The sequence below is a fragment of the Phanerochaete carnosa genome (genome assembly GCF_000300595.1).
Source record: "Phanerochaete carnosa HHB-10118-sp unplaced genomic scaffold PHACAscaffold_5, whole genome shotgun sequence".
Taxonomy (NCBI): Eukaryota; Fungi; Basidiomycota; class Agaricomycetes; order Polyporales; family Phanerochaetaceae; genus Phanerochaete; species Phanerochaete carnosa.
The window spans coordinates 3,622,630-3,647,537 of NW_006767632.1; the positions used below are offsets into that span (position 1 = coordinate 3,622,630).

At 54.7% G+C, this 24,908-nt stretch overlaps 8 protein-coding genes across 8 annotated transcripts; 5 read left to right on the forward strand and 3 right to left on the reverse strand.

Moving 5' to 3' along the window:
• Window positions 1–232: 232 nt before the first annotated feature.
• Window positions 233–1,244, forward strand: PHACADRAFT_209630 (uncharacterized protein). The gene is made up of 4 exons (XM_007396370.1): window positions 233–458; window positions 525–617; window positions 666–832; window positions 896–1,244. The coding sequence occupies exons 1-4, from the start codon at window positions 362–364 to the stop codon at window positions 1,001–1,003; spliced, it is 465 nt and encodes a 154-aa protein (XP_007396432.1). The 5' UTR covers window positions 233–361; the 3' UTR covers window positions 1,004–1,244.
• A 46-nt stretch (window positions 1,245–1,290) lies between these two features.
• PHACADRAFT_209631 (uncharacterized protein) lies at window positions 1,291–3,700 on the forward strand. Its single transcript, XM_007396371.1, has 2 exons — window positions 1,291–2,325; window positions 2,375–3,700. The coding sequence occupies exons 1-2, from the start codon at window positions 1,489–1,491 to the stop codon at window positions 3,401–3,403; spliced, it is 1,866 nt and encodes a 621-aa protein (XP_007396433.1). The 5' UTR covers window positions 1,291–1,488; the 3' UTR covers window positions 3,404–3,700.
• Window positions 3,701–4,291: 591 nt separating this feature from the next.
• Window positions 4,292–4,857, reverse strand: PHACADRAFT_196188 (uncharacterized protein; the record flags this gene model as incomplete). The annotated part of the gene is made up of 4 exons (XM_007396372.1): window positions 4,292–4,474; window positions 4,531–4,581; window positions 4,643–4,725; window positions 4,782–4,857. 4 exons carry the CDS (start codon window positions 4,855–4,857, stop codon window positions 4,292–4,294), a joined length of 393 nt encoding a protein of 130 aa, XP_007396434.1.
• A 1,579-nt stretch (window positions 4,858–6,436) lies between these two features.
• On the reverse strand, window positions 6,437–8,901 carry PHACADRAFT_174307 (uncharacterized protein). Its single transcript, XM_007396373.1, has 6 exons — window positions 8,788–8,901; window positions 8,691–8,730; window positions 8,479–8,641; window positions 7,558–8,422; window positions 7,267–7,504; window positions 6,437–7,196 (listed from the first exon to the last, which is right to left on the reverse strand). Exons 1-6 carry the CDS (start codon window positions 8,855–8,857, stop codon window positions 6,827–6,829), a joined length of 1,746 nt encoding a protein of 581 aa, XP_007396435.1. The 5' UTR covers window positions 8,858–8,901; the 3' UTR covers window positions 6,437–6,826.
• A 390-nt stretch (window positions 8,902–9,291) lies between these two features.
• On the forward strand, window positions 9,292–11,266 carry PHACADRAFT_174309 (uncharacterized protein). The gene is made up of 12 exons (XM_007396374.1): window positions 9,292–9,747; window positions 9,805–9,904; window positions 9,958–10,034; window positions 10,139–10,191; window positions 10,242–10,503; window positions 10,557–10,598; window positions 10,649–10,694; window positions 10,749–10,787; window positions 10,842–10,852; window positions 10,900–11,007; window positions 11,064–11,097; window positions 11,149–11,266. Exons 1-12 carry the CDS (start codon window positions 9,566–9,568, stop codon window positions 11,158–11,160), a joined length of 966 nt encoding a protein of 321 aa, XP_007396436.1. The 5' UTR covers window positions 9,292–9,565; the 3' UTR covers window positions 11,161–11,266.
• Window positions 11,267–11,932: 666 nt separating this feature from the next.
• Window positions 11,933–13,533, forward strand: PHACADRAFT_196192 (uncharacterized protein; the record flags this gene model as incomplete). Its single annotated transcript, XM_007396375.1, has 12 exons — window positions 11,933–12,114; window positions 12,177–12,276; window positions 12,329–12,405; window positions 12,469–12,563; window positions 12,614–12,875; window positions 12,928–12,969; window positions 13,020–13,065; window positions 13,117–13,155; window positions 13,210–13,220; window positions 13,272–13,361; window positions 13,435–13,468; window positions 13,522–13,533. The coding sequence occupies 12 exons, from the start codon at window positions 11,933–11,935 to the stop codon at window positions 13,531–13,533; spliced, it is 990 nt and encodes a 329-aa protein (XP_007396437.1).
• On the reverse strand, window positions 13,517–16,392 carry PHACADRAFT_257219 (uncharacterized protein). Its single transcript, XM_007396376.1, has one exon. It carries the CDS (start codon window positions 15,198–15,200, stop codon window positions 14,544–14,546), a length of 657 nt encoding a protein of 218 aa, XP_007396438.1. The 5' UTR covers window positions 15,201–16,392; the 3' UTR covers window positions 13,517–14,543.
• Window positions 16,393–16,557: 165 nt separating this feature from the next.
• PHACADRAFT_257222 (uncharacterized protein) lies at window positions 16,558–24,704 on the forward strand. The gene is made up of 34 exons (XM_007396377.1): window positions 16,558–16,812; window positions 16,873–16,950; window positions 17,001–17,547; window positions 17,599–17,863; window positions 17,920–18,136; window positions 18,192–18,299; window positions 18,355–18,554; window positions 18,604–18,741; window positions 18,798–19,716; window positions 19,771–19,892; window positions 19,961–20,172; window positions 20,227–20,354; window positions 20,408–20,706; window positions 20,763–21,861; window positions 21,912–22,064; window positions 22,120–22,214; window positions 22,275–22,325; window positions 22,378–22,401; window positions 22,455–22,500; window positions 22,553–22,682; window positions 22,740–22,794; window positions 22,849–23,086; window positions 23,144–23,194; window positions 23,251–23,322; window positions 23,385–23,475; window positions 23,530–23,576; window positions 23,629–23,670; window positions 23,727–23,757; window positions 23,814–23,854; window positions 23,911–24,070; window positions 24,132–24,192; window positions 24,245–24,262; window positions 24,319–24,328; window positions 24,385–24,704. Exons 3-9 carry the CDS (start codon window positions 17,289–17,291, stop codon window positions 19,300–19,302), a joined length of 1,692 nt encoding a protein of 563 aa, XP_007396439.1. The 5' UTR covers window positions 16,558–16,812; window positions 16,873–16,950; window positions 17,001–17,288; the 3' UTR covers window positions 19,303–19,716; window positions 19,771–19,892; window positions 19,961–20,172; window positions 20,227–20,354; window positions 20,408–20,706; window positions 20,763–21,861; window positions 21,912–22,064; window positions 22,120–22,214; window positions 22,275–22,325; window positions 22,378–22,401; window positions 22,455–22,500; window positions 22,553–22,682; window positions 22,740–22,794; window positions 22,849–23,086; window positions 23,144–23,194; window positions 23,251–23,322; window positions 23,385–23,475; window positions 23,530–23,576; window positions 23,629–23,670; window positions 23,727–23,757; window positions 23,814–23,854; window positions 23,911–24,070; window positions 24,132–24,192; window positions 24,245–24,262; window positions 24,319–24,328; window positions 24,385–24,704.
• Window positions 24,705–24,908: the final 204 nt, after the last annotated feature.

Here is a 24,908-nt window from a genome sequence, read left to right on the forward strand (position 1 = left end):
GAAAGATATTGACCTGAGCCTCCCGCCGCACATGAAAGACCCTGTTAGCTACCACAGCACGTTTGTCGAAGAGGGTTCATCTTTCTCAATTATCATCTGCATTTTTCTAAATCATTTCTTCGAAAAGCAAAATGTTGAGATTTATCTTGTGACTGGCACCCGAGTGGCCGGCGCGAGCAGTTCAAAGTCCGCGTATTTCAAGCACCAATTATGGTAACTCTCTTGGAAGTGATCTCGCATCTGCACCGCCGACGCAGTGCACCCTGGAGCGTGTATCTAGCGCGACCATCCATGCTGATACTCGCCAGCGGCATCTAAAACGTGCTCGGCGTTGATATAAAGGGCAAAGACCTGCAGGAGAATGCCGTCAGAAGATCTGTTGTTGTTGTTGGACGCTGCGCTCAAAGAAAAGTTCGAGTTTGAGCCGGATGCCGGTTTCGACCGTGGGCACGGAGACAGTGAGCTTTTACTTGCGTGTATTCTCCGCAGTGTGAGCTCAAGGAGGCCAACCACTTTTGTTGCAGCCCCAATCGATGAAGACTATCTCGAACGTCTCCGCTTTTTCTTTGATGACAATCTCCTTTTGGCCGCCTTGGATCTAGTAGATAGAGACAGCGGTAAGTGGGAAGGCCCGTCATGGCGAGCGCCATTCACATTTTTTACAGTCGTCAAGTTCAATACATCATGGGGTCATACACGGTATCAAGTTCTCGGCACCACGACAACATACTCCGTGTTCCCAGGCCAGACCATCGGCTCAAGACGGATACCGTCCTACTGCACATGCGCTTCTTTTGCGTTCTCTGTACTTGTAACAGACGCACAGTACATGGTGTGTGTTCAGTTCATGGATGGGAGGTGGGGATTGACGCTCATGATCCTACATGGCTTACAGTGCAAGCATTTACTTGCTGTCGTCTTGGCCTTGCGACTGGATAGATGCCTTGAACGCACTGCTAACCCAGACGATATCGCCCAAATTTGTGCTCGCTCGGTGTCATGACGTATTGCTCCTGGGCTTCTTGCCGCATGCCGTAGTAGCAAGGTACGTAGCGTCGATGTGGCACGGCTCTTGGCGCCGTCGGAAATCTGTAGGCAGACGGTATTGTTACAACGACCGGTCGGGAAAAAGTATTAGTTGTAACTATTATATGTCGCGTCCTTAGTGAGAGTACCCGGGGCAGTACCAGTGCCAGTACTACAGTACCGCCGGTTCTCGTTGCCCCATGGCTAACGGCAGCTGTTCATTTCAAAGCTCTTGGCTGGAACATGCATGACATTGTAGGCAGGAAATGAGCATAGTGGCTACCGGGCACCGCGCTATATTGCCTTAGCGGCCTTGCCATATCTGGTAGGTGCGTTGACCACGTGGCTGGGATCATTTGCGCTCCCGACTTGAACTTGTTGCCCGCTTGTTTGTCATTGACGTCCGTGGCCTTAAGGCCCTGAGACCCTTTGACCCTTTGACAAAATTTCTTTTTTATAACCATGTCTCATGATGCCTTCGTTGAGGGCAGCTCACAGCTGCGACTGGGCGACTTCCCCGACATGACAAGCACGCCGATTCAACCCCTCCCCTATGCCAACCTCGTTGCAGACGTGGAAGCGGCACGCGACGCGCTCGCAGGACTAGACGAAGAGCTACATCCACCCTCGCGGCCTTCGTCACCCAGCTCCGATGCACGCACGGACTCACTCAAGGCCAAGATCGCGGAGGCCATGAAGTACGCAGGATACAACCCACGGAGCGCGAAGTGGAAGCGGGTGTCGGACCTGATGAAGACAGCGGCCACAAGCAGACGGTATGTCGGTGCTGCGCCTGGCGTTAGGGTAGGCGAAAATGAGCAGGTCGATCTCGGGAACTACAAGTTCGTCTTACCGGAGACTGAGGAGGAGTGGGAACAGTGTGAGGAGCGATGGGCGAAGCGGTTTGAGAAGCCTGCACCACAGGGCAAGACGTCCAAGTTTTTCCCTGCAGGTACCGAGGAACAGAGGTCGCCGTCGAGGGTCGAGTTCGTGCGAGACAAAGTCAAGGCCTGGCAGGCCACGGTTGTCCCAGCGCCGCCCTCCAGTTCACAAGACGGCAGCGAAGTAGGCAGTGTGAGGTCGTCAAAGGGGAAGGGCAAGGAGACAGAGAAGATACGCCAATCTCCCCTTCAGTTCCCCGTAGTCAAACGCCATACGGCTGCTATACCTGGCGGTAAAGACAGTCTCGCTACTGGCAAGAAGGACGTAACGCCCGCGGAGCCGCCGCCGCCTGCTGAGAAAGATGCTCCGGGCAGGTCGCCAACCCCGCTGAAGGGTATAGCAGACTTGTCTGAAATGGTGCGTGATACATACTCACGCCCTCCAGTTTATGCTGACCACGGAACAGGAGTTTATTCCACCATCATTTCCACAGCAGCTCGACACATCTACCCCTCCGCCAAATGCCACCAAAAGGTCGAAACCATCGCCCATACCGTACCACTTCCCGTCTTCACCCTCTTCTTCCCCACAGCTACCTAATTTGCTCGATCACATCGTTTTCCCGCTTGCATCATCCTCGGACCTACCGCAGCCGTCGTCCGATGTAGAAAAGCGCTCTCGGCCAATCACACCGCCGTCCGGAGCCTCTCAGCGCTCCGCCTTCGTGAAGCGTGCGAAGAACACCCCTCCGGCCGACCCTGCCCCGCTCGCGCCGCCGCCACCATCGACACCTCCTCAACCCGCATCACCCCCACACACGCCACCGCGTCTCCTCTCCTCCGGCAGGGGCCTCGGAAACGCGAAAGGCCCGCCCGTACCGTACACCCCAGAGCGCGGCTCGCTGCCCACGCTTACCGAGCTCCTCGCGTCCTCGCGCCGCTCGCGCCCGCGCCCACGCCCGCCGTCACGCAAGCTCCAGAGCCTCACCACGACGCCGGCGCCCGAGCGCCCGCCCACAGACGACCTCGCGCTGCTGCCTGCGCTCGCCGAGGAGGCCGTCCACGCGTGCTCGCGCTCGCGCGAGCCGTCGCCTGCCCCGAGCCGCGCGCGCACGCTGCTCTCCTCGCCCGCGTCGGGCTCCTCGGGCTCGCCGCACAGCAGCGGCGCCGTGCCCTCGCGCCCGCGCACCCCCGAGTCGCCGCTGTTCGCACCGGCACAACAACAACAACAACAACAACAACAACATCAACATCAACAACAGCAGCAGCAGTTGCCGGCGGCGAGCTTCGCGCCGCTGTACGCGAGCACGCAGGCCGGCGCGCTCGCGCTCGCGCCCCTGGGACACGCGAGCCAGTCGCAGGCCGGCGGGATGGTGGGGTACAGCTCTCAGTTTGACGTCGAGGGCCAGGTCGGCTTGGTCAGCGACCTGCTCGAGCGCGACGTCGATTTTGATGGCTGGTTGCGCGACGTGCCCGAGCTGGACGCGGAGACGTAGGTCCAGATGCTGGTCTGGCTATTTTTTTGTTCTCGGACTGTATGCGCGTTTGGTTTGTCAGTCTTGCTTTGAGATCTGAGCCGTGTCGACTGTTATTGTTATTGTATATTTCGTTGACGACAGAGTGTGTGATGTGCTCGTCGTATAGAGCATCGCGAACGAGACCAAACTGTTTAGCGCAGCACCTGTCTTCTGCGAAGCGTTATGCTCAGGAAGATGATGATCACTGCGGTCTTTGTATGCCAAGATCCGTCACTTGTGCTACTTTGGAACACAAATTACCATAAAGTCATGTGCAACACACGTTCGCTTGATATGCATGCGGCAGCTGTGCATATACGCTACGGCATGCTATGACATGTGCGATGAAACAATCTATTTGGCAGCAGCTTCGCGAAGCTATGACATACATGACATCTCGACTCGAGTATGGAGGCTATTAAGGTGTACTTCCATTGTGATAAGTAAGGTTCCGGGTAGGTGCGCCACAGGGGGCGTTGCCAGACAACCCAAGGACCTTCTGCCGTGTGGCTCGGTAGGAGGGTCGGCGTGACACACCATCGGAGGGGGCCCTCCTGGCACATCCTAGAAGGTTTGTAAGCCTATCGCCATGAAATTCGCATATCAACCTGTGCCTCGTCTATCTACTAACCTCTGAATGCGTAAGCGGGCCCAGAGATCTGGGCAGATGCACCAACGAATTCTCAGTTGCGCCAGAGCACAGAGAAACAGTCGCTCGCAAAATAGCACCGTCACCTGCAACGGGCCCAGACCGGCACGGAGGAAGCTTGAGAAAAATATCTGTAGATGAGATGCCCGCATGCGTTTGTGTATGTGCCACGGGCAGCCGTCCCCGTGCGTAGCGAACATAAGTGACCCGCCAGGAAGTTACGCGAAGGCGACCCGCCGGCGGGGCTTCGACGTTCGCGTTGATGTTGACTCCGTGTTGGGTTGCTGCGTGGCGCTACCACTGGTGCGTCGAGATTGTTGCTTCGTGTCCTGCTTTCTGGCCTTGGCCTTCTCCTTCTTTGTCTTGGCCTTTTCCGCTTTGAGTGCTGTTTTTACTTCTTTCTGTGATTGGTATACACGTGAGGCCAGCATTATATACCGACGGGTCATGTACATACCAGCTTGTCCTTCGCAGACGACCGCGCCTTCTGCTCTGTGCGCTCTGGCTCCTGCACACATCATTGGAGTCAATTGGCACAGGTTTGGTTGCGATTCGGTATAATCACAAACCTTGTCATGACGATGATGTTTGTCCACCTTTGCCTTGGCTTTGGTTTCTTGTTGCTGACCGATGATGGACGCGAGCCTCAGCGCTATGTCCTGGAGTTTCAGAGCATGAGCATGAGCCGCCTTCCAGCGACGCGCAGACGTGCCTTTTGCTCCAGAAATTTCTTGGACTGCTTGCCGCTCGCTTTTCCCTTCACTTTCGCAGATGTAGTGACCATTGTATGACCGCGTGTTATGGCGTGAGAGTGAAGATGACGGACGAGAGCAAGATCACCCGAACCTGAAATCTGGGTTTCCATAGACTAGCGCCACGTAAATAAAACCAAATAGTAAGCGTTCGGATCATTTGACAATCTGGGCAATCGTTGTAAACCCCGGCACAGCTCGTTGTACGGCCAGTAGTAAGCAGTCAACTTCTTCTCGCAACGGAAATTGCTAACCAGTGCAGTCGCCGAGATGCGAACCAGTGAAAGTGGCAATCGGGATGTAATACTGGCCTCTCCCCGGTTATGTTCCTCGCAATAGCCGGACGGTGCTGTCGGTGTGGCAGGCAAAAAGCCAAGGCACCACAGTAGCTACAGTGCATAATTTCAGGCCTCTGATAGACCAGTTGGTTTGGCGCCGTACATAAGAGCCCGTGGTACTACAAGATATCGCTCCTTGTACCCTCCGACTGTCTTACCATCAGCAAAACCCCTTGCAGGAAAAGCACCATAAAGCTCGTATGAGCCCAACCCTGGCGCTGCATGACGGAACTTGTATTTCCGCGGCTACTCACGTCGCTTTATAACTACTTCCGAGTGTGGCCTCTGGAGTAGTAAGTCGCCTGTATGCCAAACGTGTAATGAAAGCTCACCACCCCGATAGGAGCGCACCCATTTGCGAGTCTCCACCCATCATTGTGAGCCCTATTTTTTTCAGCTGACTGTCGGTACGCGTAACGGACCGCCCTTCTAGGACTCCGACGGCGACTGTCCTGCGAAAGCCCCCTTGTCACCTCGCTTCGCGTTTGGGAGATAGTAATGGAAGCACAGGACCTACCTTTTTCGATGCATCTTTGACTCTGACATGTACGAACCCTAGGTCGCACCGCGCGCGTGCACGCGTCAGCTCAGCCAGATACTTACAAAGGAATGGAGACTTCCGTCCTGAACCGTGCGCGCCACTGCAGTTGAGATTTTCTGTCTACCACCGCGAATCTGCCTTACAAGTCCAGCGCTGCTCTCCGCGATGCGATAGCTGTAATCAGTAGACAGCTTGTATAAATGGCGGAGGAAAGGTATGAGTGAGGCACAGCGGGCCTACCTCAGCCAAGGCATCGAGCAAACGGCCACTCCTATACTACAATACCCAGCACACACTTAGAAGTAATCGCATAGACAACATGTGCTGCCGCCGCCAGTGAGCAGACCTTCCTTCCCGCACCTCGGCACCTGCTCACCAGTGCACCCGCAGAGTCTGCTACGTCTACACCTGCGGGCACGCCTTCACCATGGTGCGCATTCCTCGTTCTTCGCCCTCCCCACCTTCCGCGAAACTCACCTACATGCGCCGCACTAGCCCGACGAGTATGTTACTTGCGACAATCCGCGATGCAAGTTCAGCCCCGCGCACCCGCCGACGTGCACTGGAGACGCCTGCAAGAAACGTTGCTGGCAGTAGTACGTCCTTCGTTTCTTTTACTCTTCGTAGACGCACTGACACTGAGCTGTGTGCAGCCGCCAGCCGTCCCAGCAATACTGTGAGTAATCTGCACTCAAAAATGCAAAGGCAGCAATACTGATTCACAATCTGTAGCACCTCAGATCGCAGGGCTGTGCCCAAACTGCACGCGGAAGTAGACGAAGAGAAAGGGGCAAAGAGAAGGGAGCTTTTGCCATAGACTCACCCCCCGATAGTATATAACCCCACCGGGGCATACACGCATCCCCTAGTAGCCCACAATCCCCCTTAGACAAGCACGACGGCTTCGCCACCCCTTGTAACCATAACATATGCATCGTGCAAATATTTGCCAATTATACATGGCACGAGCTCGTAACCATACTGGAGGAGGCGCAGTAAACGACATTAACATAATACAATACGAAGGACTCCCGCGTATGCGCGGGGAAAAGGCATGCGATAACCACTTAAACCAAGCTCATAAAGTTCGCCATCGCCTACTCCGACAGCTCATAAAGCAGCTCATACGGCCATACTATGTCTCCGTCCCTCGTCGCCTTCCGCGTGACGCACGCTAGACGACGGCACGACACTCCGCCGTCGCCCCTCGGCAACCCAGGCAGCGGTGCCACTCGATGCCCGCACGCCATACTCACCGTCCGCCTGGGTACCATCGCTTTCGTCGTCTTCGCCCGTCGGTACGTGAGGGCGGCTCTTCTTGCGCTTCACGCCTGCCACCGCCCCTGCGCCCTCCGAAGCGGCATGTCGGGACACCAGCGAGTCCGCTGATGCGCTCTTCTCGAGCGAGCGGCGGGGTATATGCTCGCCCATCGAGCTCGAGCGTCTCAGAGAACCGGGTGGAAGTGGAGGCGGATCTGGCTTGCGCATTTTCCTGGTTAGCAAGCGCAGTTAGCATACACTTCATTGCATAGAAGTCAGAGGCGGCTGAAGATGCCACGTACGTGTTGAGCTTCGGCTCGGCATAGTTAACGCTCTTACGGACGCGTCGCTCGCGACCGCCGGTAGAGTGCTCGGGCTCAGACGATAGGACAGGACTCGATGCACGCGGCGTGGGAAGGTGTGACTGTGACTGTGGCTTTGTGGCAGGTGTCGCAAGGAAGGTGCGCGCAGAATGGGATGAGGAAGACGTCGCAGATGAAGGTGGTGGTGGGTCGTCAATAGGCATATATTGTTCGCGGTCTGCCGATGCGCATATGAGCTGCTGAAACCGAAGCGAGAGCAGTAAAACTTACCATGTGTATCTACCGTTGTCAGCAATGATCGAGGAGGAGGAGCATTGGTGACGTCTTTTAGTTTGGGCTTCTTACTCCCGTAAGAACTTGGAGCAGCACCTTCTACCTTGTCCCTTGACCTCCGCTTGTCCTGCTCCTTTTTGTCCTCGTCGTCTTCATCCTCCTCTTCCTTATACCTCGACCTCCGTCTCTCGTGCTCTGGCATCCGGGGCTCAAGCATGTCTTCCGCATTATCTTTACTCTTCCGCTTCCGTTTCGCGATACCCGCTGCAATCGGCTCTTCGGTCTCGTCCTCATCGTCGTCAGGCATTGCAGCGCCCATCGCAGCTAAAGCCTGATCTTTTCCTTCCTCCATAGCTGCGTCTCTGCGTAGTGGGGAGCCAAACGCTGGGCTCGGCGGTCGCCGAGTGAGATGTGCAGTCTCGAACCCACTTGGAGTCGCTGTCGTAATTGACATGCTCGCGGTCAGCAGTCCACTTTGTCTTCGTGTCGGTCGCTTCTTCCCAACTCTGTTCAGTTGTTCATCGAAGTCAATGAACGGAGAGCGGTCTGGTGGTGGCGAAGATGTTCGCGTGGGTAGAGGCAAGCGAGAGCTGGAGCTCATGCCAGGATTGGATGTTCGTGACTTGCTCTTGCGTCTCCGCGGCGTCGGGCTTGTTTGGATATCGTCCTCGTCGTCCTCGTCTTCCTCGTATAATGCTGGCACGGTCGGCGCTCGGGCTAACCGGTTCGGGGGCGGAGACGCGTTCGTATCGATGAGGGGTCGTCGGGCGCGAGGCGCCGGCTCTGGTTCTGGACTGCTCGATTCGCGAGATATGCGGTGTAATTTGCGAATATAACCTAGTTGTTTCATTAGAGCATGTGTCTATGAGCAGCATTCATGTGAACTCGAGGGCGTTCGTGCGTCGGTAGAGAACTCACCGCAGTCTCTGCGTCCTCAAGAATCTTCCGTGACTTCTCCCGTTCCTTCTTCAGTTGCGCAGCGAGCGCGATCTCCGAGGCGCGCAATCGCAGGTTCTCGACATACAGCGTCGAGATTTGTGCGTTGAGTTCTTCGATGCGCACGCTCAGCGTCGAGTTCAGTCTGCAGAAGGATTAGATGAGCTGTTTAAAGCGCATATAATCGCACACACTTGGTGATGTGTTTGTTCGCGAGGAGGAATTTCTTCTTGACTATATACGAACATGTGAATGGACCATGGGAAAGGCGAGCTGGCGTTTGGCACTTACAAGTCTCGAATTCAAGGAGGGTATCATTTTGGCGGGTGTCTACAGAGACCCTAGAGGGCCTCCTACTCATCGTTCGACGCGATGTCGAGCCACGGCGCTCGTCGTGGTGAACGTTGTGAACAAGTTGTGTTGTCCGGTGCGGTTCGCGTCGCGCGTGGCTATCCACTTCGGGAAGCGCCGATCAATGCGACGTGTACGTGAACCGATCTCATTGCATGCCAGGGCAACATTTACTCCCTTTCAGTGCCGCTAAATTTGCTGTTCCTACCAATCTTTGTGGTAAAGTATTGTCTACCTGCGCCATTCTCGTAGCTAACATCCATCTAGACTTGCGCGTAGACGGCTCCTGCGTCTAGTAATGAAGCTGCGGAAGATAAACACGAAACGTCATTCGTGTAACGGATGCAGTGAACGTGCCAGTGTCGTAAAGCTTTGACGTTACGTTAAGGTTCTCTCCTCCCACGGTATACGTCGAAGTCGGCCCCTCATATCAGCCAACCTAACAGCTATCAAGCTCCTCACTAACGTTCGGCTAGAGTGGTAAGCAGTACACCGAAAATCCTGTCATTTTCTCTCGCATGACGCGCTCCGAGACGGCTCTGATCACACACTCCGAGGCCCGGAGGCTCTGACTTTTCCTCAGATTTGTCTCGTGAGCATGCATGAGATATCGCTAGGCATGTGAAGAGAGCCTGTCTGCCGGGCACACAAGAGCCTCCTCATAAGACAGCGGCCAGCGCAGGCATATTTCCTGTCCCTAGCTACTTCCAGGCTCAGCATGGACGAAGAGAAGAAATTGCCAACCTTTGACGAGCTCCCTAACTTTCACCAATACACGGGATGTGCTTGGGGCCTATGGGGACCGGACGACGAGCTGGGGACAGTGAATCTGCTCACGGAGAAGGTCGTTGCGGAGGCAGTCAAGGACGTTAAGCTAGGGAAGATGATCTGCTTGAACTTGTGAGGGCATTTCATACGGCCAGTTGATGGGAAGCTACTGACCCTCTGCGCACGAAGCCCTGTCAATTTTCCCGGCAAGCCGTGCTTCAAACGCCAACCACTGATCCACAATCAATGGATGCTTTCTGATGCCTGTAACGACGACACGATTTTCATCGTACGTGAAGCCTGAGGCCCGTAGTGCGAGTGCCGTTGAAGCAATTTTTGCAGAATACGCAATCTGGTAGTCAGTGGGACGGCATGCGCCACTTCGGTGTCTTTGGCGGTCACAACATCTTTTACAACAAGTACGTCTCGATTTACAGAATCAACTAAAGCAGTAAGGAATGAAAGTATGGATATCAATTAGCACCCCAGCAGCGAGCTTCTCCCGAGGTCACTTCTTCATCAGCGATCCTGATGAATTGGAACAGAACAAGCACAACACTAAGCTCGGCATTCATAGTAAGCATCCTTCATCACCAGCTTCTCATGCTCTCCTTACTTTTAAGCAGATTGGGCAAAGCATGGCATCTGTGGCCGCGGTGTCCTGCTCGACATGGTGAAATTCTACACCGATGGCGGCGTGAAGCCACTGCCATATGACCCGTGGACGACACATGCGATTCCGGCGAGCGACCTCGAGGCGTGTGCAAAGAAACAGGGCGTCACGTTCAAGACAGGCGACATTCTCATCCTGCGTGTCGGCTTCACGCAGAAATGGTACTCGGTGACGCGGGAGGACCGTGACGCACTGAGCACGCGGACGGAAACTTTGTGCGACTGGTTTGCTTCTGAAGAGCTCGAGCTGAGCTGATGTGCGCGTGCAGCGCTGGGATTGAGCAGTCCGAGGACATGAAGCGCTTCCTTTGGTGAGACGTGACGTGGTTTCGGGACGCATATAGGCACTCAGCTAGTGCAGGAACAACCACTTTGCGGCAGTTGCTTCTGACATGCCTTGCTTGGAGGCAAGTAAATATACCGCTCTCTCTCTCTCGAATGCTGCTGACCTTTCCAAACAGCGTTGGCCCACCCCAGCAGACATACCACATATGCACCAGGTTTGCCCTCTAATATTGTATCCATTTGTCGACGCTAACATCAGTGCCTCTTAGACTATTCTTGGGTAAGCTCGTACTTTGGGATGTAAGGGATAGATGTTGAGACACACAGGTTATGGGGCATGCCCATCGGCGAATTCTTTGAGCTCGAGGATCTCTCAAAGGCTTGCGCTGAGGCAAACAGGTATACGTTCTTCTTCTCGTCATGGCCGCTGAACGTGTAAGTGCCCCTGCTTCATATTGCGCTTGCATGTCTTCATGCGCAATTCTGTGTAGTCTGGGCGGTGTTGCGAGTCCGCCAAACGCTGCTGCGAGTATCCTCTCTCCGCTCAGACTTCAAGCGCTCATGCGTTTATTGCAGGCGTATCTGTGAAAGTGTCAGTGACTGGTAGATGGACGCTGCGATGAATCCCGACTTGGTGACGTATGCAAATATTCTTCCAGCCTTGCCCTTCGAGTATCAGACCGAAAATCGTTGTACAATCAGCAGATGCCCAGGCTGCAGCTCGACATTTTCTCCTACCAATATACGTTTTTCTATAGTACAGTAGCTATATTGGATGATATAGAGGTTCGCAGCCTAAGTGCCGATCGTGATGCAGTGAACCGATCTCATCTTGCACCGCCAGGGAACCCTCCTCTCTAAACTAGACTTCTTTCAGTATCTTAGGCTCGTGAACCGGCCTCTTAGATTGCGGAAGGGATAAACCACCGTTCCTGATCAGTATCGCTGTATTTACCGTTGGTGAGTTTGTACGACGTCTGCTCGCACGCTCTTGTAGTGATATTGATTTCCATCCAGACTTGTGCGTAGACAAACACTGCGGGGTCTACTTGGTAATGCAGAAGATACAGTATACACAAAACGCCGTTTGTGTAGCAGATGCGGCAAGCAGGATACCAAAGGACTGTGCGACTTTCCCTTGCGTAACCACCTGTATTCCGAAACTGCGCTGCATATGACACGCCTTGAGGCTCGTGCCTGTGACTTTCCCTCAGCTTCACACTACCGAGAAGAGTCTCGTGGACATTCCTGAGATATCACCACGACCGTGGACAGAACCGGCCCGACGGACACGAGAGCCCTTTAAGGCGGCGGGCAACCTCGACGACTTGAATCGAACTTGTTCCCAGTCAGAATCAGCATGACCGAAGAGAAGAAACTGCCGACCTTTGACGAGCTCCCTCATTTCCACCAGTACACAGGATGCGCGTGGGGTGTATGGGGGCCGGATGACGAACTCGGGACGGTGAACCTATTGACGGAGAAGGTTGTCGCAGAGGCACTCAAAGAGGCCAAGCAGGGAAAGATGATTTGCTTGAACCTGTAAGAGCTTCAGTGTGTCGTGCAAGCGGCTTGCTGAAGTGTGCTGATCTTGCGGGTATAAGCCCTGTCAACTATCCCGGCAAGCCGTGCTTCAAACGTCAACCTCCGATCCACAACCAATGGATGCGTTCTGAAGCCACCAACGACGATATGCTTGTTCTCGTACGTGAATCATTAGGTGACGAGACGAGTTTAGCTGAAGTGGACCTGGCAGAATACACAATCTGGCAGTCAGTGGGACGGCTTGCGCCACTACGGTGTTTTCGGTGGCCACAATGTCTTCTATAACAAGTAGGTCTCGATGCTCAATAATGACTCTATTATCAGAAGAAATAAAGTCTAAACGCCAACCAGCACACCGGCAGCAAGTATCGCCCAGGGCCATTTCTTCATCAGCGATCCCGACGAACTGGAGAAGAACAAACATAAGATCAAGCTCGGCATTCACAGTACGATGTCCTCTCCACCAGCTCCTAGTGCCATTCTCACTCGTAAATAGATTGGGCAAAGCATGGTATCTGCGGCCGCGGTGTTCTGCTTGACATGGTGAGATTCTACACTGAAGACGGCGCGAAGCCGCTGCCATACGACCCGTGGACGACGCACGCGATTCCGGCGAGCGACCTCGAGGCGTGTGCAAAGAAGGAAGGCATTACATTCAAGACAGGCGACATCCTTATCCTGCGTGTCGGCTTCACGCAGAAATGGTACTCGGTGACGCGGGAGGACCGTGAAGCGTTGAGCACGCGACCGGAGACCTTGTGAGACGAGCCTGACTTTTTGAGCATTAGTTGAGCTGATATGCGCGTGCAGCGCCGGAATCGAGCAGTCCGAAGATACGAAGCGTTTCCTCTGGTGAGCTATGGCGTGGTCTCGGGGCGCATATAGACACTGAGCTAGTACAGGAACAACCACTTCGCGGCCGTTGCTTCTGATATGCCTTGCCTAGAGGTAAGTATATATTCTAGTCCGTTTGGAGATTGCTGCTGACATTTGCTCCAGCGCTGGCCCACCCCGGCGGGTACGCCGAACATGCATCAGGTCCGCCCAGCTTTATACACATACCTCTTCTTGATTAACGTTATTGCTCCTTAGACTATCCTTGGGTAAGCCTATACTTTGGAAAGCGAAAGATTAACTTTGCTAAGACACCATAGACTGTTCGGCATGCCCATCGGCGAGTTCTTCGAGCTCGAGGACCTTGCAAAGGCTTGTGCCGAAGCAAAGAAGCACACATTCTTCTTCTCGTCCTGGCCGTTGAACGTGCACGTGTCCCTCCTCTAATTGTGCTCGTACTTGCTCATGTGCGATTTTTTACAGCCTGGGTGGTGTTGCGAGCCCGCCAAATGCCGCTGTAAGTATCAATTTCATCCGCCCAGACCGCACGTGCTCATACGTTCATTGCAGGCGTACCTGTAAAGATGTCACCAACTCGGTGAATATCGGCGGCCCCGCGTGTCGTACACACCCTTTTCGCTTTACCTCTTGAATTTCAGACAGGGAGCCATTGTACAATTAGCAGATACCTCGGCTGTATCCTAGCGTCCACTTCTATCAGCAGTAGCCTTAGACGACACCGAACGCCGCATGCAAGCGGTTTTGTGCAGTGTGTAGAACCATATAACTTATTTGAACCGGGCCCTGAGGCCTCCGAGATCTACCTAGAACGGTTCGGTTGTCAATTCGCGCTTATTTGTTGCTAAACATATTTATCCATGCCTACCAAGCCGTCGGCGGACCTGTAGTTTGAGTCGCAAGAGATGAGAGAACATGTGCAGGCAAAAATAATTCTGCCAACTCCAAGTCTCCGCGCAACAACTCTGAGCGGCGGCGGTTCTTGCCTAACCTCAACAACTACGCACGGACTGTTCCCGATTCACATCGTATTGGCAGTCGGCTTCGCGCGCGCTGGACAACAATCTGGCCGTGTCCGTGGATGATCCGCCAGTAACTCAACCATAACGAAAATATCGTAAAAACTCGTCATGAGATAAATATGCGATGACGAAAAGGCACGCTTTCGTTTCGAGAGGGAAAAACTGAAGTCTCGGAACAAAAGGGGGGGAAGTTATAAGGCGAACAGTGATGGCTCTCAGAGCACGAGCGGAGAATGAGATGAAGTGTCCCAAGGGAGCGGTAAGTAAGAGAACTGAGAAAGTGATGGCAAGAGGCCTGGTGGAGTATGTCCGAGAAATAGAATGTAGAAAACGAGAGCGAGAGCAGTGAGTGAAACCGCACGGCTACAGCTGTACGCTGTACAGTAGTTAGCGAAAAACCACATACATATTTGCATGTGAACATACCTAGAATGCTCCCACTAAGTGCTCCGTAATCTCCTTATCAACTCCCCAATCTCGTATTTGCTCCTTCGAGAACATTGCTTGCATACGGCTCTCCCACGGTATGTCTGTCCCATACATCATTGGATATCACATCGCCTTCACCAGCTCCCAGTGCTCCGGGAGCCACCCCGCCTGGGCCCAATCGAGGACTGCCACAATCTGCGAGCCCTTGACGAGAATATTCCTGGGCGCAAGGTCTCCATGCGTAAACACGACCTGGTGATTGTCTCGCATCCGCCTACGAGTCTCCTCGAGTATCTCCGTGCAGATGAAGCTTTCCGCCATGGGCACAATGAAGTCATTGAACTCTGCTTCGTCTGCGAACGGGCCGATCTTGCCCGTTGACGTGATGCGACTGTCCCGCAACGCTCCGCCATTCACCGCGCAGACCCTGAGGCCGTGCATCGGCGGTAGCGCACGCAGCTGAAATACATAGTCTTGCAGCTGCTCGGCAATGGCGTCGCGCTGTTCGTCGTTCAGGTGATGCCATGCGAGCTCTAGGTTCTCGCCTTCGACGCGGTCCATGAGCAGATACCGCGAGCCGTGTCCGTCTGCTTGTGCGTATACACCGGGAACGGGAATTGTAGTGTGTAACCTGATGTAATGCAGTGTAGCGGCTTCTTCGGCTTCCCAGCCAAGCGGCGTTGCCTTGAGAGCCAGATCCCAAGAGAGGAACCGGACACTGTCGATGGTGTTGAAATGCTTGGGCCATGGACGGTGCAAGTACTGTGAAGGTTGCAGCATAGCGTGAATATCGCTGCGAGAAACATTGCCAGACGTCAATGCGGGGAGATTTTGCGAAAAGAACTCGAGCGAGCAAGCGATCGCAATGGTTTGGTGGCACTTTAATTTGTGGCCCTATTGGCGCTTTCGCCGACGAGGAGCGCTTCTCGTCCCTGCACGACGCACGTCGGTGCGTGTTCGTTCACCACCCTGCACAACTATGTGCACGAATGAGCACCTTAGCGTACTTGGAAAAACCTACGGTCGTATCCTGTCGGTGCGTCAATAATCGTTACACAAGTAGCCTCGCGGACGGCCAGAGCGGTTCTGCTCCACACACTGTGCCAGCGTGGTCCGTACTTAATAGCGTTAGCGGCGACAAAAAGGGTAGTAGCAGCAAGGTCACCGTCCCTGCGAATTCCTCCATCATGGGTCCCGCCGAGGCGTACACGAACATCCCGGCGTCCCTGTCGGGCTTTGCATTCATGCTCCGCACATTATGACCCCGAAGAAGTTGCAAGTAAGCTCAAAAGCATGGACGCGCAATCCAGTGCCGAAGACCCCTACGCTTGACACAATCGTGCAGTGCTGGGTGGTACCCGCAGGACAGACTGCGGGAATCCTGAAGCGCTGTCGCGGGCACAAGACGACGTCTCGATGGCCTTCCAGTTCCTTCCAATTGCTCCGATTGGTGATGATAAACCTTGCCCATAGGACATTGCACGCAAGCTCGGTGAGGATATATACGGAAGTCTACGGAAAATGCGTAAGCTTCTTGGCGTACTACGCATAATAATGTTGCGCTTTGGGTTTGCCGACACCGATTACATGGATATGCTGGGTAAGAAGCGAGAAACTGGCCTGAACCAGCCTAATCTCGGGAGATTCCCAGCGGGCGGGTCATAGAAGGCGAATAACGTTAAGTGGAGATTGGAGGGGGTGCATTTTGCGCAGAGCGACGTCGTGCAGGGGTATGCGATGAAGATTAACGTGATTGGTTCGCCGGAGGGATCGACGAACGTTACGTTGCAAGGGGAAGAGTGTGGTGAACGAGGACTAGCAAAGGCCTTTATCGAGGTGTAGACTACGCTGGATAGAGTCCGCCGGTGGCTGTCGGGTTGGGTGTATAATCACCGTCTCGGTTAGGGTCCCGGATCCCATTTTGGACGTGCCGGTCGATCAGGCGCATCAATTTGTGCGCCCGTGTCTCGCTATGGAGTCGTGGCGCTTCCTTGCTCTCTTCCCACCACAATGCAGCCTATTTCACAAAATCCAGGCGAGTCCTTACGCCCTCCCCCTAAGTATGTCGCATGCTGTAGAGAGAGATAACGCTGTACCGCATGCTTTACGTTGTGCCTCATCGCTTCCCGAGAGCACCTTACACTCACATGACACCGAGAACTTAACTTGTTCACGGCGAAGAGCTTCTTCGGCACGGTTCTATTGCACTTTGCAGGGCCTGGTACGGCATATCTGGCTTGCTGCAACAGTCATGCGCGTGTTGCAGTATGGATATCTGGGTCAGGCCGTGCTTCTCATCATCGGCCGGGGACTCATGTGGTTCTGTAGGCCCTCTCCTCAAGTATCAGCCGCTTCGTAAACTGAAGGCTTGGCTAATATCCATGCACCAGAAGTGAGCCAAATTTCTCACGGCATTGTAAAACTGAGATGTCCGTCGCCTCACATCTTATAGCTTGCATGATTGTAGCGAAGAGTGCCTCAGATCCGTCGCTAACGCAGCCATGATTGCGCGGTAATTGCTACGGAAAAAAGGTAGACTGCGTGGACGAGTCATCTTACAGTGTTGTTTATCAAATTTGCAGTGCGGTCGCCGAGATGAACGGTGCCCGGCAGTCGTCGCGTCCTCCTTTCGTCCGCTCTCCCAGCTATCGCCCTACTTGGCCTGGACTCTCTTCATTCGGAGAAGCACAGATGCGTCGTGTGCTTTTCGATGTACTCGGGATGGCATGACCATGGGCTACGTCGTGCTTCCCAGACAAGTAGGCGTCAGGGCACTTGGTGCCCGCTCTGCAGCACTATAAAACCACGCGTTTTCGACGAACAGAAAGCACCAAGGCCACAGCCTTGTTCTCTCGCACGCGGTACAAGATGATGTCCAAGTTTCTCATCTTCTCTGCGCTGTTCTCGCTCGTGTTCGCGAAGCCCACCGCTCGCAGCATGAAGGTCCGCGAGGCGATACAGAGTGTGCCCGCGGGCTACGTCCGCACCGGCGCTGCTTCCGCAGATACCGAGCTGAACCTGCGTATCGCGCTCGTGCAGAATAACCCAGAGGGGCTCATCGACGCGCTGTACTCTGTCAGCACTCCAGACAGCGCGTCCTACGGCGAGCACCTCAGCAAGGAAGAAGCAAGTATCTTTATCCCAAGCATGTTGTTCGTACTAACTTGCACTGTTAAGGCTGAGAACTTTGTTGCGCCGACCGCACAGAGCACCGAAGCTGTCAATTCCTGGCTCGAGCAGGCCGGGCTAAGCGCCGCCACCATTTCGCCGGCCGGTGATTGGCTCAGTGTTTCCGTGCCCGTGGGCCAGGCGAATGAGCTCTTCGATGCCGACTTCGCTGTCTATACCCACTCCGAGACTGGCAAGCAGGCAATCCGCACCATGAGCTACTCGATTCCCACTGAGCTTGAGGGACACCTTGACTTCGTTCACCCTACAATTACGTGAGTAGCACTGTGGCCTAGTGTGAGACTTGACGTTGACTCGACCCATGTTACAGGTTCCCGAGCCCGATCTCCCTGCGTCCCGTCGTCTCGACACCGTCTAACCCCGGGCGCCGCGCTATCGAGCCTTTGGCTTCTTGCTCGACTTCGGGAATCACCCCCGACTGCGTCCTGTCTCTCTACGGCATCCCCACCACAAAGGCGACCCAGAGCTCAAACAAACTCGGGGTCAGCGGTTTCGAGGATGAGTTCGCCAACAAGGCTGATCTTGCAGTGCGCACGATACTCGAAGGTCAGGTGCATTCAACACTGACAATCAACGCTACAGACTTTTTTGAACGAGTTCCGGCCGGACCTCGAAGGAGAGACATTCTCCCTTCAGACCGTTGATGATGGCCAGAACCCGCAGAATGCCAGCGAGGCCGGTCTTGAGGCGGTATGTCTCTGTCTATCGCGCTCCGAAGAGTGTCCTTATTGGCCGTACTCGATAGAACCTTGACATCCAGTACACCGTCGGCATTGCCTCCGGCGTCCCAGTCACATTTATCTCTGTCGGTCTGGAGAACAAAGACGGAGACCTTATGGGCTTCCTAGACATCATCAATTTTCTCCTTGGCGAGTCTAACCCGCCACAAGTCCTGACCACCAGCTACGGCTTTGATGAGAATACGATCTCGTTCTCTCTTGCCAAGTAAGTTATGTTCTCAGCCCAAGCTCAACATGATACTGATTGTAAGCAGCAACCTTTGCAATGCTTACGCTCAACTCGGTGCTCGTGGAACGTCCATTCTCTTCGCTTCTGGCGACGGCGGTGTCTCCGGCGGACATACTTCGAGCTGCACCGATTTCGTCCCGGTTTTCCCCACTTCCTGCCCATTGTAAGTGTCTCCTGCGAATCTTTCTCTTGATGACCTTGCCGACTACGGACTGGCAGCGTGACCTCCGTCGGTGCCACTCAGCTCACCTCATCCGGCGGCGAGACCGCCGCGTCGTTCTCCTCTGGCGGCTTCTCCGACTACTTCGGCAGGCAGTCATACCAAACCTCTGCCGTCTCGTCCTACCTTGCCTTCCTCGGGTCCACGGACAGTGGCTTGTACAACACCTCAGGGCGCGCATTCCCAGACGTCTCCGCGATCGGTGTGAGCCTCGAGATCGTCATCGAAGGCGAGGTCGAACTCGTAGACGGCACGAGCTGCTCGAGCCCTATCTTTGCGAGCAACATCGCGCTCATCAACGACGCACTCATCGCCGCCGGCAAGAGCCCGCTCGGCTTCCTCAACCCGTTCCTGTACGCGAACCCCGGCGCGTTCCACGATATCACGACCGGCGATAACCCGGGGTGCAACACCAACGGCTTCCCGGCTACAACGGGCTGGGACCCCGTCACGGGCCTGGGCACCCCCAACTTTGCGGCTTTGAAGGCGGCGGCTGGTGTTTGAACATCGCAGCACTAGTTGCACTCAAATTAATTGTACAATATGGGCTAGAAGTTTCATGTTTTCTTTTGGTTTACTGCAGACAAAGTATATTTACGTCTGTTACAGGCTCGAAGTTGAGACACACTAAGTGCCGGGTGGGGCCGCTTGTCAGCCGCGCCACCCAAGGTTTGGGGTTTAGGGTCTAGCGCGCCTCGGGCGCTTTTCGTCTTTTCCGTCACCCACCACCCGAAATCGCCCACATTGACTGCGGTTCTCCTGCCGGTAACGACAGGTCCTCCGAAGGATAATTTTGTGGTGTTGCTACTGCTTACTGGACGAGTCTTGAGACAAGCAGTCTCACTTCGCGTGACCGCCGGTATTGAACGGCGCGAACAGCGCCGCCAAAGGGCGGGCGCGGCATGCCTAGATATGCGAAGGTTGGTGTAGAGCCTGCTTCGATAATTTCGCGTCGTTCTTGACACAACTTGCAGGTTTTCATCGACAAAAAGGGAGAACCCATCAGGTTCTTCGTCGTCACCGGTCGTACATTCGTGTCGGAGGAAGGCGGACTAGAAGCGGTACGTGCGAAAGAAGCCAAGGTCAGGATTGAGGTGCGTGCATATGGCTCCGTGGCGTGCGAACCGCTTTTGACATCGTGGTTCGGCTCCCTATATCACAGCGACATGGCGGCAAGGTCTCCGACCGCATCGAGGATGCCGACGTCTGGATCGTGAACGACGGCGTACTCGACAGGTACAAGCGGTACTGTGCCCATGATCCCAATCACCGTGCAGAGGGCACCGGCTTTATTCAGAAGTGCATCGAACGGAAGTCTTTCCAGGACGAACTGTTGGAAGACAGGACAACCATGCACGGGCGTCATCCTGGGAGGTAAGTCCATCACGACCACAATATATTCGAGGCAGACTTAGACATGTGCATAAGGCGTTCTCACTACACCGATGAAGAAGAAGAAACGTTGTGCCAGTGGATTGCAATGAAAGTACCTGAGATGGGTGCGGGTGGGCGCTTCGGGGTCAAGATTTATGAGCAGCTCGTAGCACACGGGGAGGAGGTAGGCGCACCTAAGCACTCTGGCGCAATCGTAATGTTGAATGTTGCTTCCAGTATCCAGAGGGCCTATGGCGGCTGGCGAACAATCATCCAATGCAGTCCTGGAAAGAACGCTACAAAAAGAATAGCGTGCGTCTGGATGGCAGGATCGACACAATTATAACCGAGAAGGGTTACACGGTCGAGTCAAAGGCGGCTTACAGGAGCGACCGCAGGTTGAATAAGCGCGCGCGCGCATATGCCCTGGAAGAGGAAGAAGAGGAGGAAGACCCTGACAAGCAAGGCGAGTTTGCCACGAGTGAAAATGAGGAGGAGTTCCCGCCTCCACGAAAGCGACAGAAGCATTTCGAGAGGTAATAGTGCAGCTGCTTTGATATTTCTTTTGTCTAACGCAGTCTCTTCCATTCAGGGAAGAGGGGGAGGGGGAGGAAGAGGAAGATCCCGAACCCGATATCCCAGAATCATCCGGTCGAGGGCATAGTCCTGCTGTAGAAGCTGGCGAGAAGCTCAGCTCGCCTCCGAACACGCAGCGCACACTCGTTAACCCCACGCAGGGCACATCCGTTAATCCAACGCCGCGAACACCCGTTAACCCAGCGCCGCGCACGCCCGTTAATCCAATGCCGCGCACACCACGAACGTACTCGAGGCGTACCGATAGCGATCGGCGGCCCCGGGTGGTCACAGAAGTCAGGAGCCAAGACGAGGCCTCGAGTACGGCACAAGCCGCCGCGGCGTCGTCGAGCCGCGTTCGGCCAGCTATCGCAAGAGCCAACAGACGCAGCCCGTCCGTGGAGGTCGTTAGCTATGATCACAGGGCAAGCAGTGCAGCCGTGCGAGCGAGTAGATCGCCCTCCGGGTCGCTGCACCAGGTCGTGCGTGATCTGGACGAAAACGAGCTGGAGAATGCGGGATCTTTCACTACGGACACGGATGACGCACGCGCGAGAGATGGGCTGTTTGAGGATGCTGCTGTCTTTGGATCAGATGACCCTTTCGAGGTTAGTACTGCGGAGGATAACTGAACAGCTGAGACGGCATCCTCGGCTTACATACAGACTTCTCTTTCATGACTATCTCTTGACCATGCTATCAAATCATTATATTCTGGAAGACTATGTCTTGAGAATGTTTTTCGAACCAGACGTTCTGGAAATGCGACTAGTAAGCGATAATCGATAAGCCCGCATGTGCACCACGTCAGGTATTCTGTCTTTCCTCCTCGTCCCGCACCACCCCCCTTGTGGGCCCACAGATGTTCGCCTGCGGGCCATCGAGATCGATAGGCGTCGCCAGCGCTGCGGCCACGCCGGCTTCGTACACAGACAGCCGGCGGCTTTGCGCGACGTAGAGCGTGTCGTCCTCGCTCTCCCACTCGACGTCCTCCGCGACGCTCGTCTCTCCCGAGCCGGGCAGCGGCGCGTACGGCAGCGAGGGCGTTGCAGGCGTGCTCTGCACAGCTTTAGTGTCGTGCGCCGGCTCGTCTTCCAGTGCTTTGTCTGGGACCTGTCATGCAATGTGAGCTGGATAGAGTGCAACGGGGCGCGCGGACGTACGGGGAAGCGGATGAAGTACGCGATAAACGTCGAGCATGCTGCTGCAATGAACACGGAGCGCAAGCTTCCCGCGTAAGCATCGCGTGCGGCGCGTTGCAGGTCTGGTGGTAGTTGCGCGACGAGGGTGGCGGAATGTCTTATTCTTGTGATAAGCTGACGCAAACCGAATTTAGCTAACGATACGAGAGACTGATGCGGGCAGAAGTACCTCCTCAGCACCACGGCCAACGATCCGGTTGTGCAGCTCGATGTTCAGACTCGACTGGAAGATCGCGGACGAGAGGCCGACACCTGCCACTTGACCTTAAGATTCACCTCGGGTCAATTTTGTGGGCAAGGTTAATTGCGGCTGAGGATACATACCGACGCCACGCCAGAACTGGCTGAACCCTGTGCCTATTGCGAGAGCGGAGGCTGAACAGAAGAATGAGCGCCTAGGTAATATAATAGCTTTGTATCCACTTACCAGGGATATGAGACAGAAGAGCGACTAAAAAGTGTATTCAGGCTAGTCTGAAGTAATCCTATAGGCTGGACACTCACTGAGCATTGTCTGAAGCACCACTGCATTTCCGAATCCAAGGGGGAGCTAGAAAGAGGTTTGTTCAGCACTTCAGCATTAGAATGAGCCGGTTACGCACAATGCCCAACCAGAGAAGAAGTGGGTGTGAGTTTTCGGTCATCATGCTGATCATAATTGTTGAAATGAAGGGAAGGATGCCGCACACGAGCGTCAGTGTCCTGTATCTCCCAGTGCGGTGCATAATCCAGCTGTATGCGATACGTGAGCACGACTCGTCCCACTGTATCGTCTCAATGAGATCTCACCCCGCGAAGAGAGACCCGAGCGATAGCGAAATCCCATTAGGGATCAGATGTGCCCCTGCAGAAGGCTGCTTTGGCACTCAGAACACTGCAAGCGCTCGGAGATACTCACCGGCCTCGCCGGCACTGGTCAGCATGACGGTCTGGAACCACGTAGGCAGGTTGTACATGATCGCAAAGTTGCACATCGAGACCATGAAGCTCGCCGTGCCTACGAGCATCGGCACCTTCATCTGCACGAGCGTCGGCGGCAGGATCGGCTCCCGCGCATACTTGATCTCCACCACGAAGAACGTGACGGCGAGGACGGCCGCCGTGACAAACGTTATGTAGACGACCGGCGAGGTCCACTGGGCAGGTGACGGATATCAGCGTCTTTCTCGGCAAGATGAACCCGCTCAACTGACCGGCAGTTCATTGCTGTAGCGCGCGGTAAGGAATACCAGGAACGACAAAACCTGGAGACAATAAATGTTAGTTCGCTGAACCGGGGTCACCAGGGGAGGCGACGGACGGCACCAAGTAATGAAAAACTACCGCCATAGTCGATCTTCTTCAGGATCTCCTTGGCGCTGGCACCCCGCCCCTAGGGAGACAAGTTTAGCAGGCCCACCTAAGCGAGATAAGAAAAGGAGAAGAGTAACACACCGGCGTTGGGTAGTGCAGATTCCACGACGTGAGTGCGAGCGAAATGGCAAAGAGGGGCAGCTGCGAGAGGAATGCCCACCGCCAGCCGAAGCTGCCGCATTGCAATCAGCAGTCTAACAGGATGCGATCCTGCGCAGCAACGCACCGGTCGTTAATGAACCCTCCAAACGGGCCGCCAAGTCCCATGCCTAGCTGGAAGGTTCTTAGTGCCACGCGCTTCTTTTCGAAGCCTGCGGAGACGTACGCTTTCGAAGATAGCCGCGACGCCCTGGGTGAGACCCCGTGACTGCAATACATCATCGTCAAGGGTTGCTTGGAGCTCTCCCATGTACTGGCACGTACCCGCATACTGTACATATCGCAGGTGATGATCCTAGCGCGAGTGTCAGCCGGGCATTCGCAGGCACCAAATACGGACTGTAAACTCACGAGGCAGTCGTGAAGACGCCGCCGCCACCCATACCGGCGACCTGCGCAGGATCGTTAGCGTTCTGCGGTGTCAAGTAAGTTCTGCTGGCAAACGCACGAATCGAGCCGCGATGAGCATCTCCATACTGTTCGAGAGCCCGCAGACGGCCGTGCCTATCGCGGCGAAGGTGACTGCCGTCTGATTCGCTGCGCGCCGTCCCATGGCATTGCACAAACGACCGTACAGGGGCGTGAACGTACAAGTCGCGAGGAGATAGCTAGGTACAGATCTCGGTTTCAATATGCCGCTGCGAGAAGGGTATTTAAGTCGGCACTTACGCCGTTCCCAGCCAACTCGCTTGGTGCGACTTCTGGAAATCTGACGATATTGAGGACAGCACTGGGACTTGTCGTCAGAATAGGACCCCAAAGTGTATCGAAGGTGCACATACGGGTTGCTACCATAGTCGCTAGAAAGGGGACACAAAGTTAAACCAGATATCACGGAAACCACATGCGCACATACTGTTCAAGGCCTTTGGAATATTTAGCGAGCAGTACTGGCACGTAATGGAAATGGACATGGACATACCGAGAGAAAATTGGCTATCCATACTCCTACCAGGATACCGTAGCGAGTTGACTGTGGCAGATCCAGAGGCCCAAGCTCCGAATGGTGCTTGACGCCATAATCTTTTCGGTGTCCATCGTCGTGGGCGGGGTCCAAGAGTCGTGTACGTTCGTTAGCGGTCATTATCAGTCGTGAAAGCCGTGACGGGCTGCTGGATATGCCTGCATCTATTATGTAGGAGCAGCGAAGACGCTCCTGGAAAGATTTTATGCATAATCGTGGTCCAATCAAGACCCCCAGGGTACTGATCCGAAAGTGACAAGGCAGGTGCCTTCGGAAGACCGAGAACGAGCCTCGAGTGTAAGGTGGCGAAGGGTTGAAGAGGAGCCGCGTTTATTGGAGAGGTGGAATTCCGAATTGGACAGTCGGAGTTATACCGAGCAAGACACGCTTTTACGTTCCGAGTCCTAGTAGAAGCTCCAGAATTTTCTCGAGCTGATATCGCCTGCATGGCCGTGCTTGCGATCTTGTCAAAATCTGTGTCG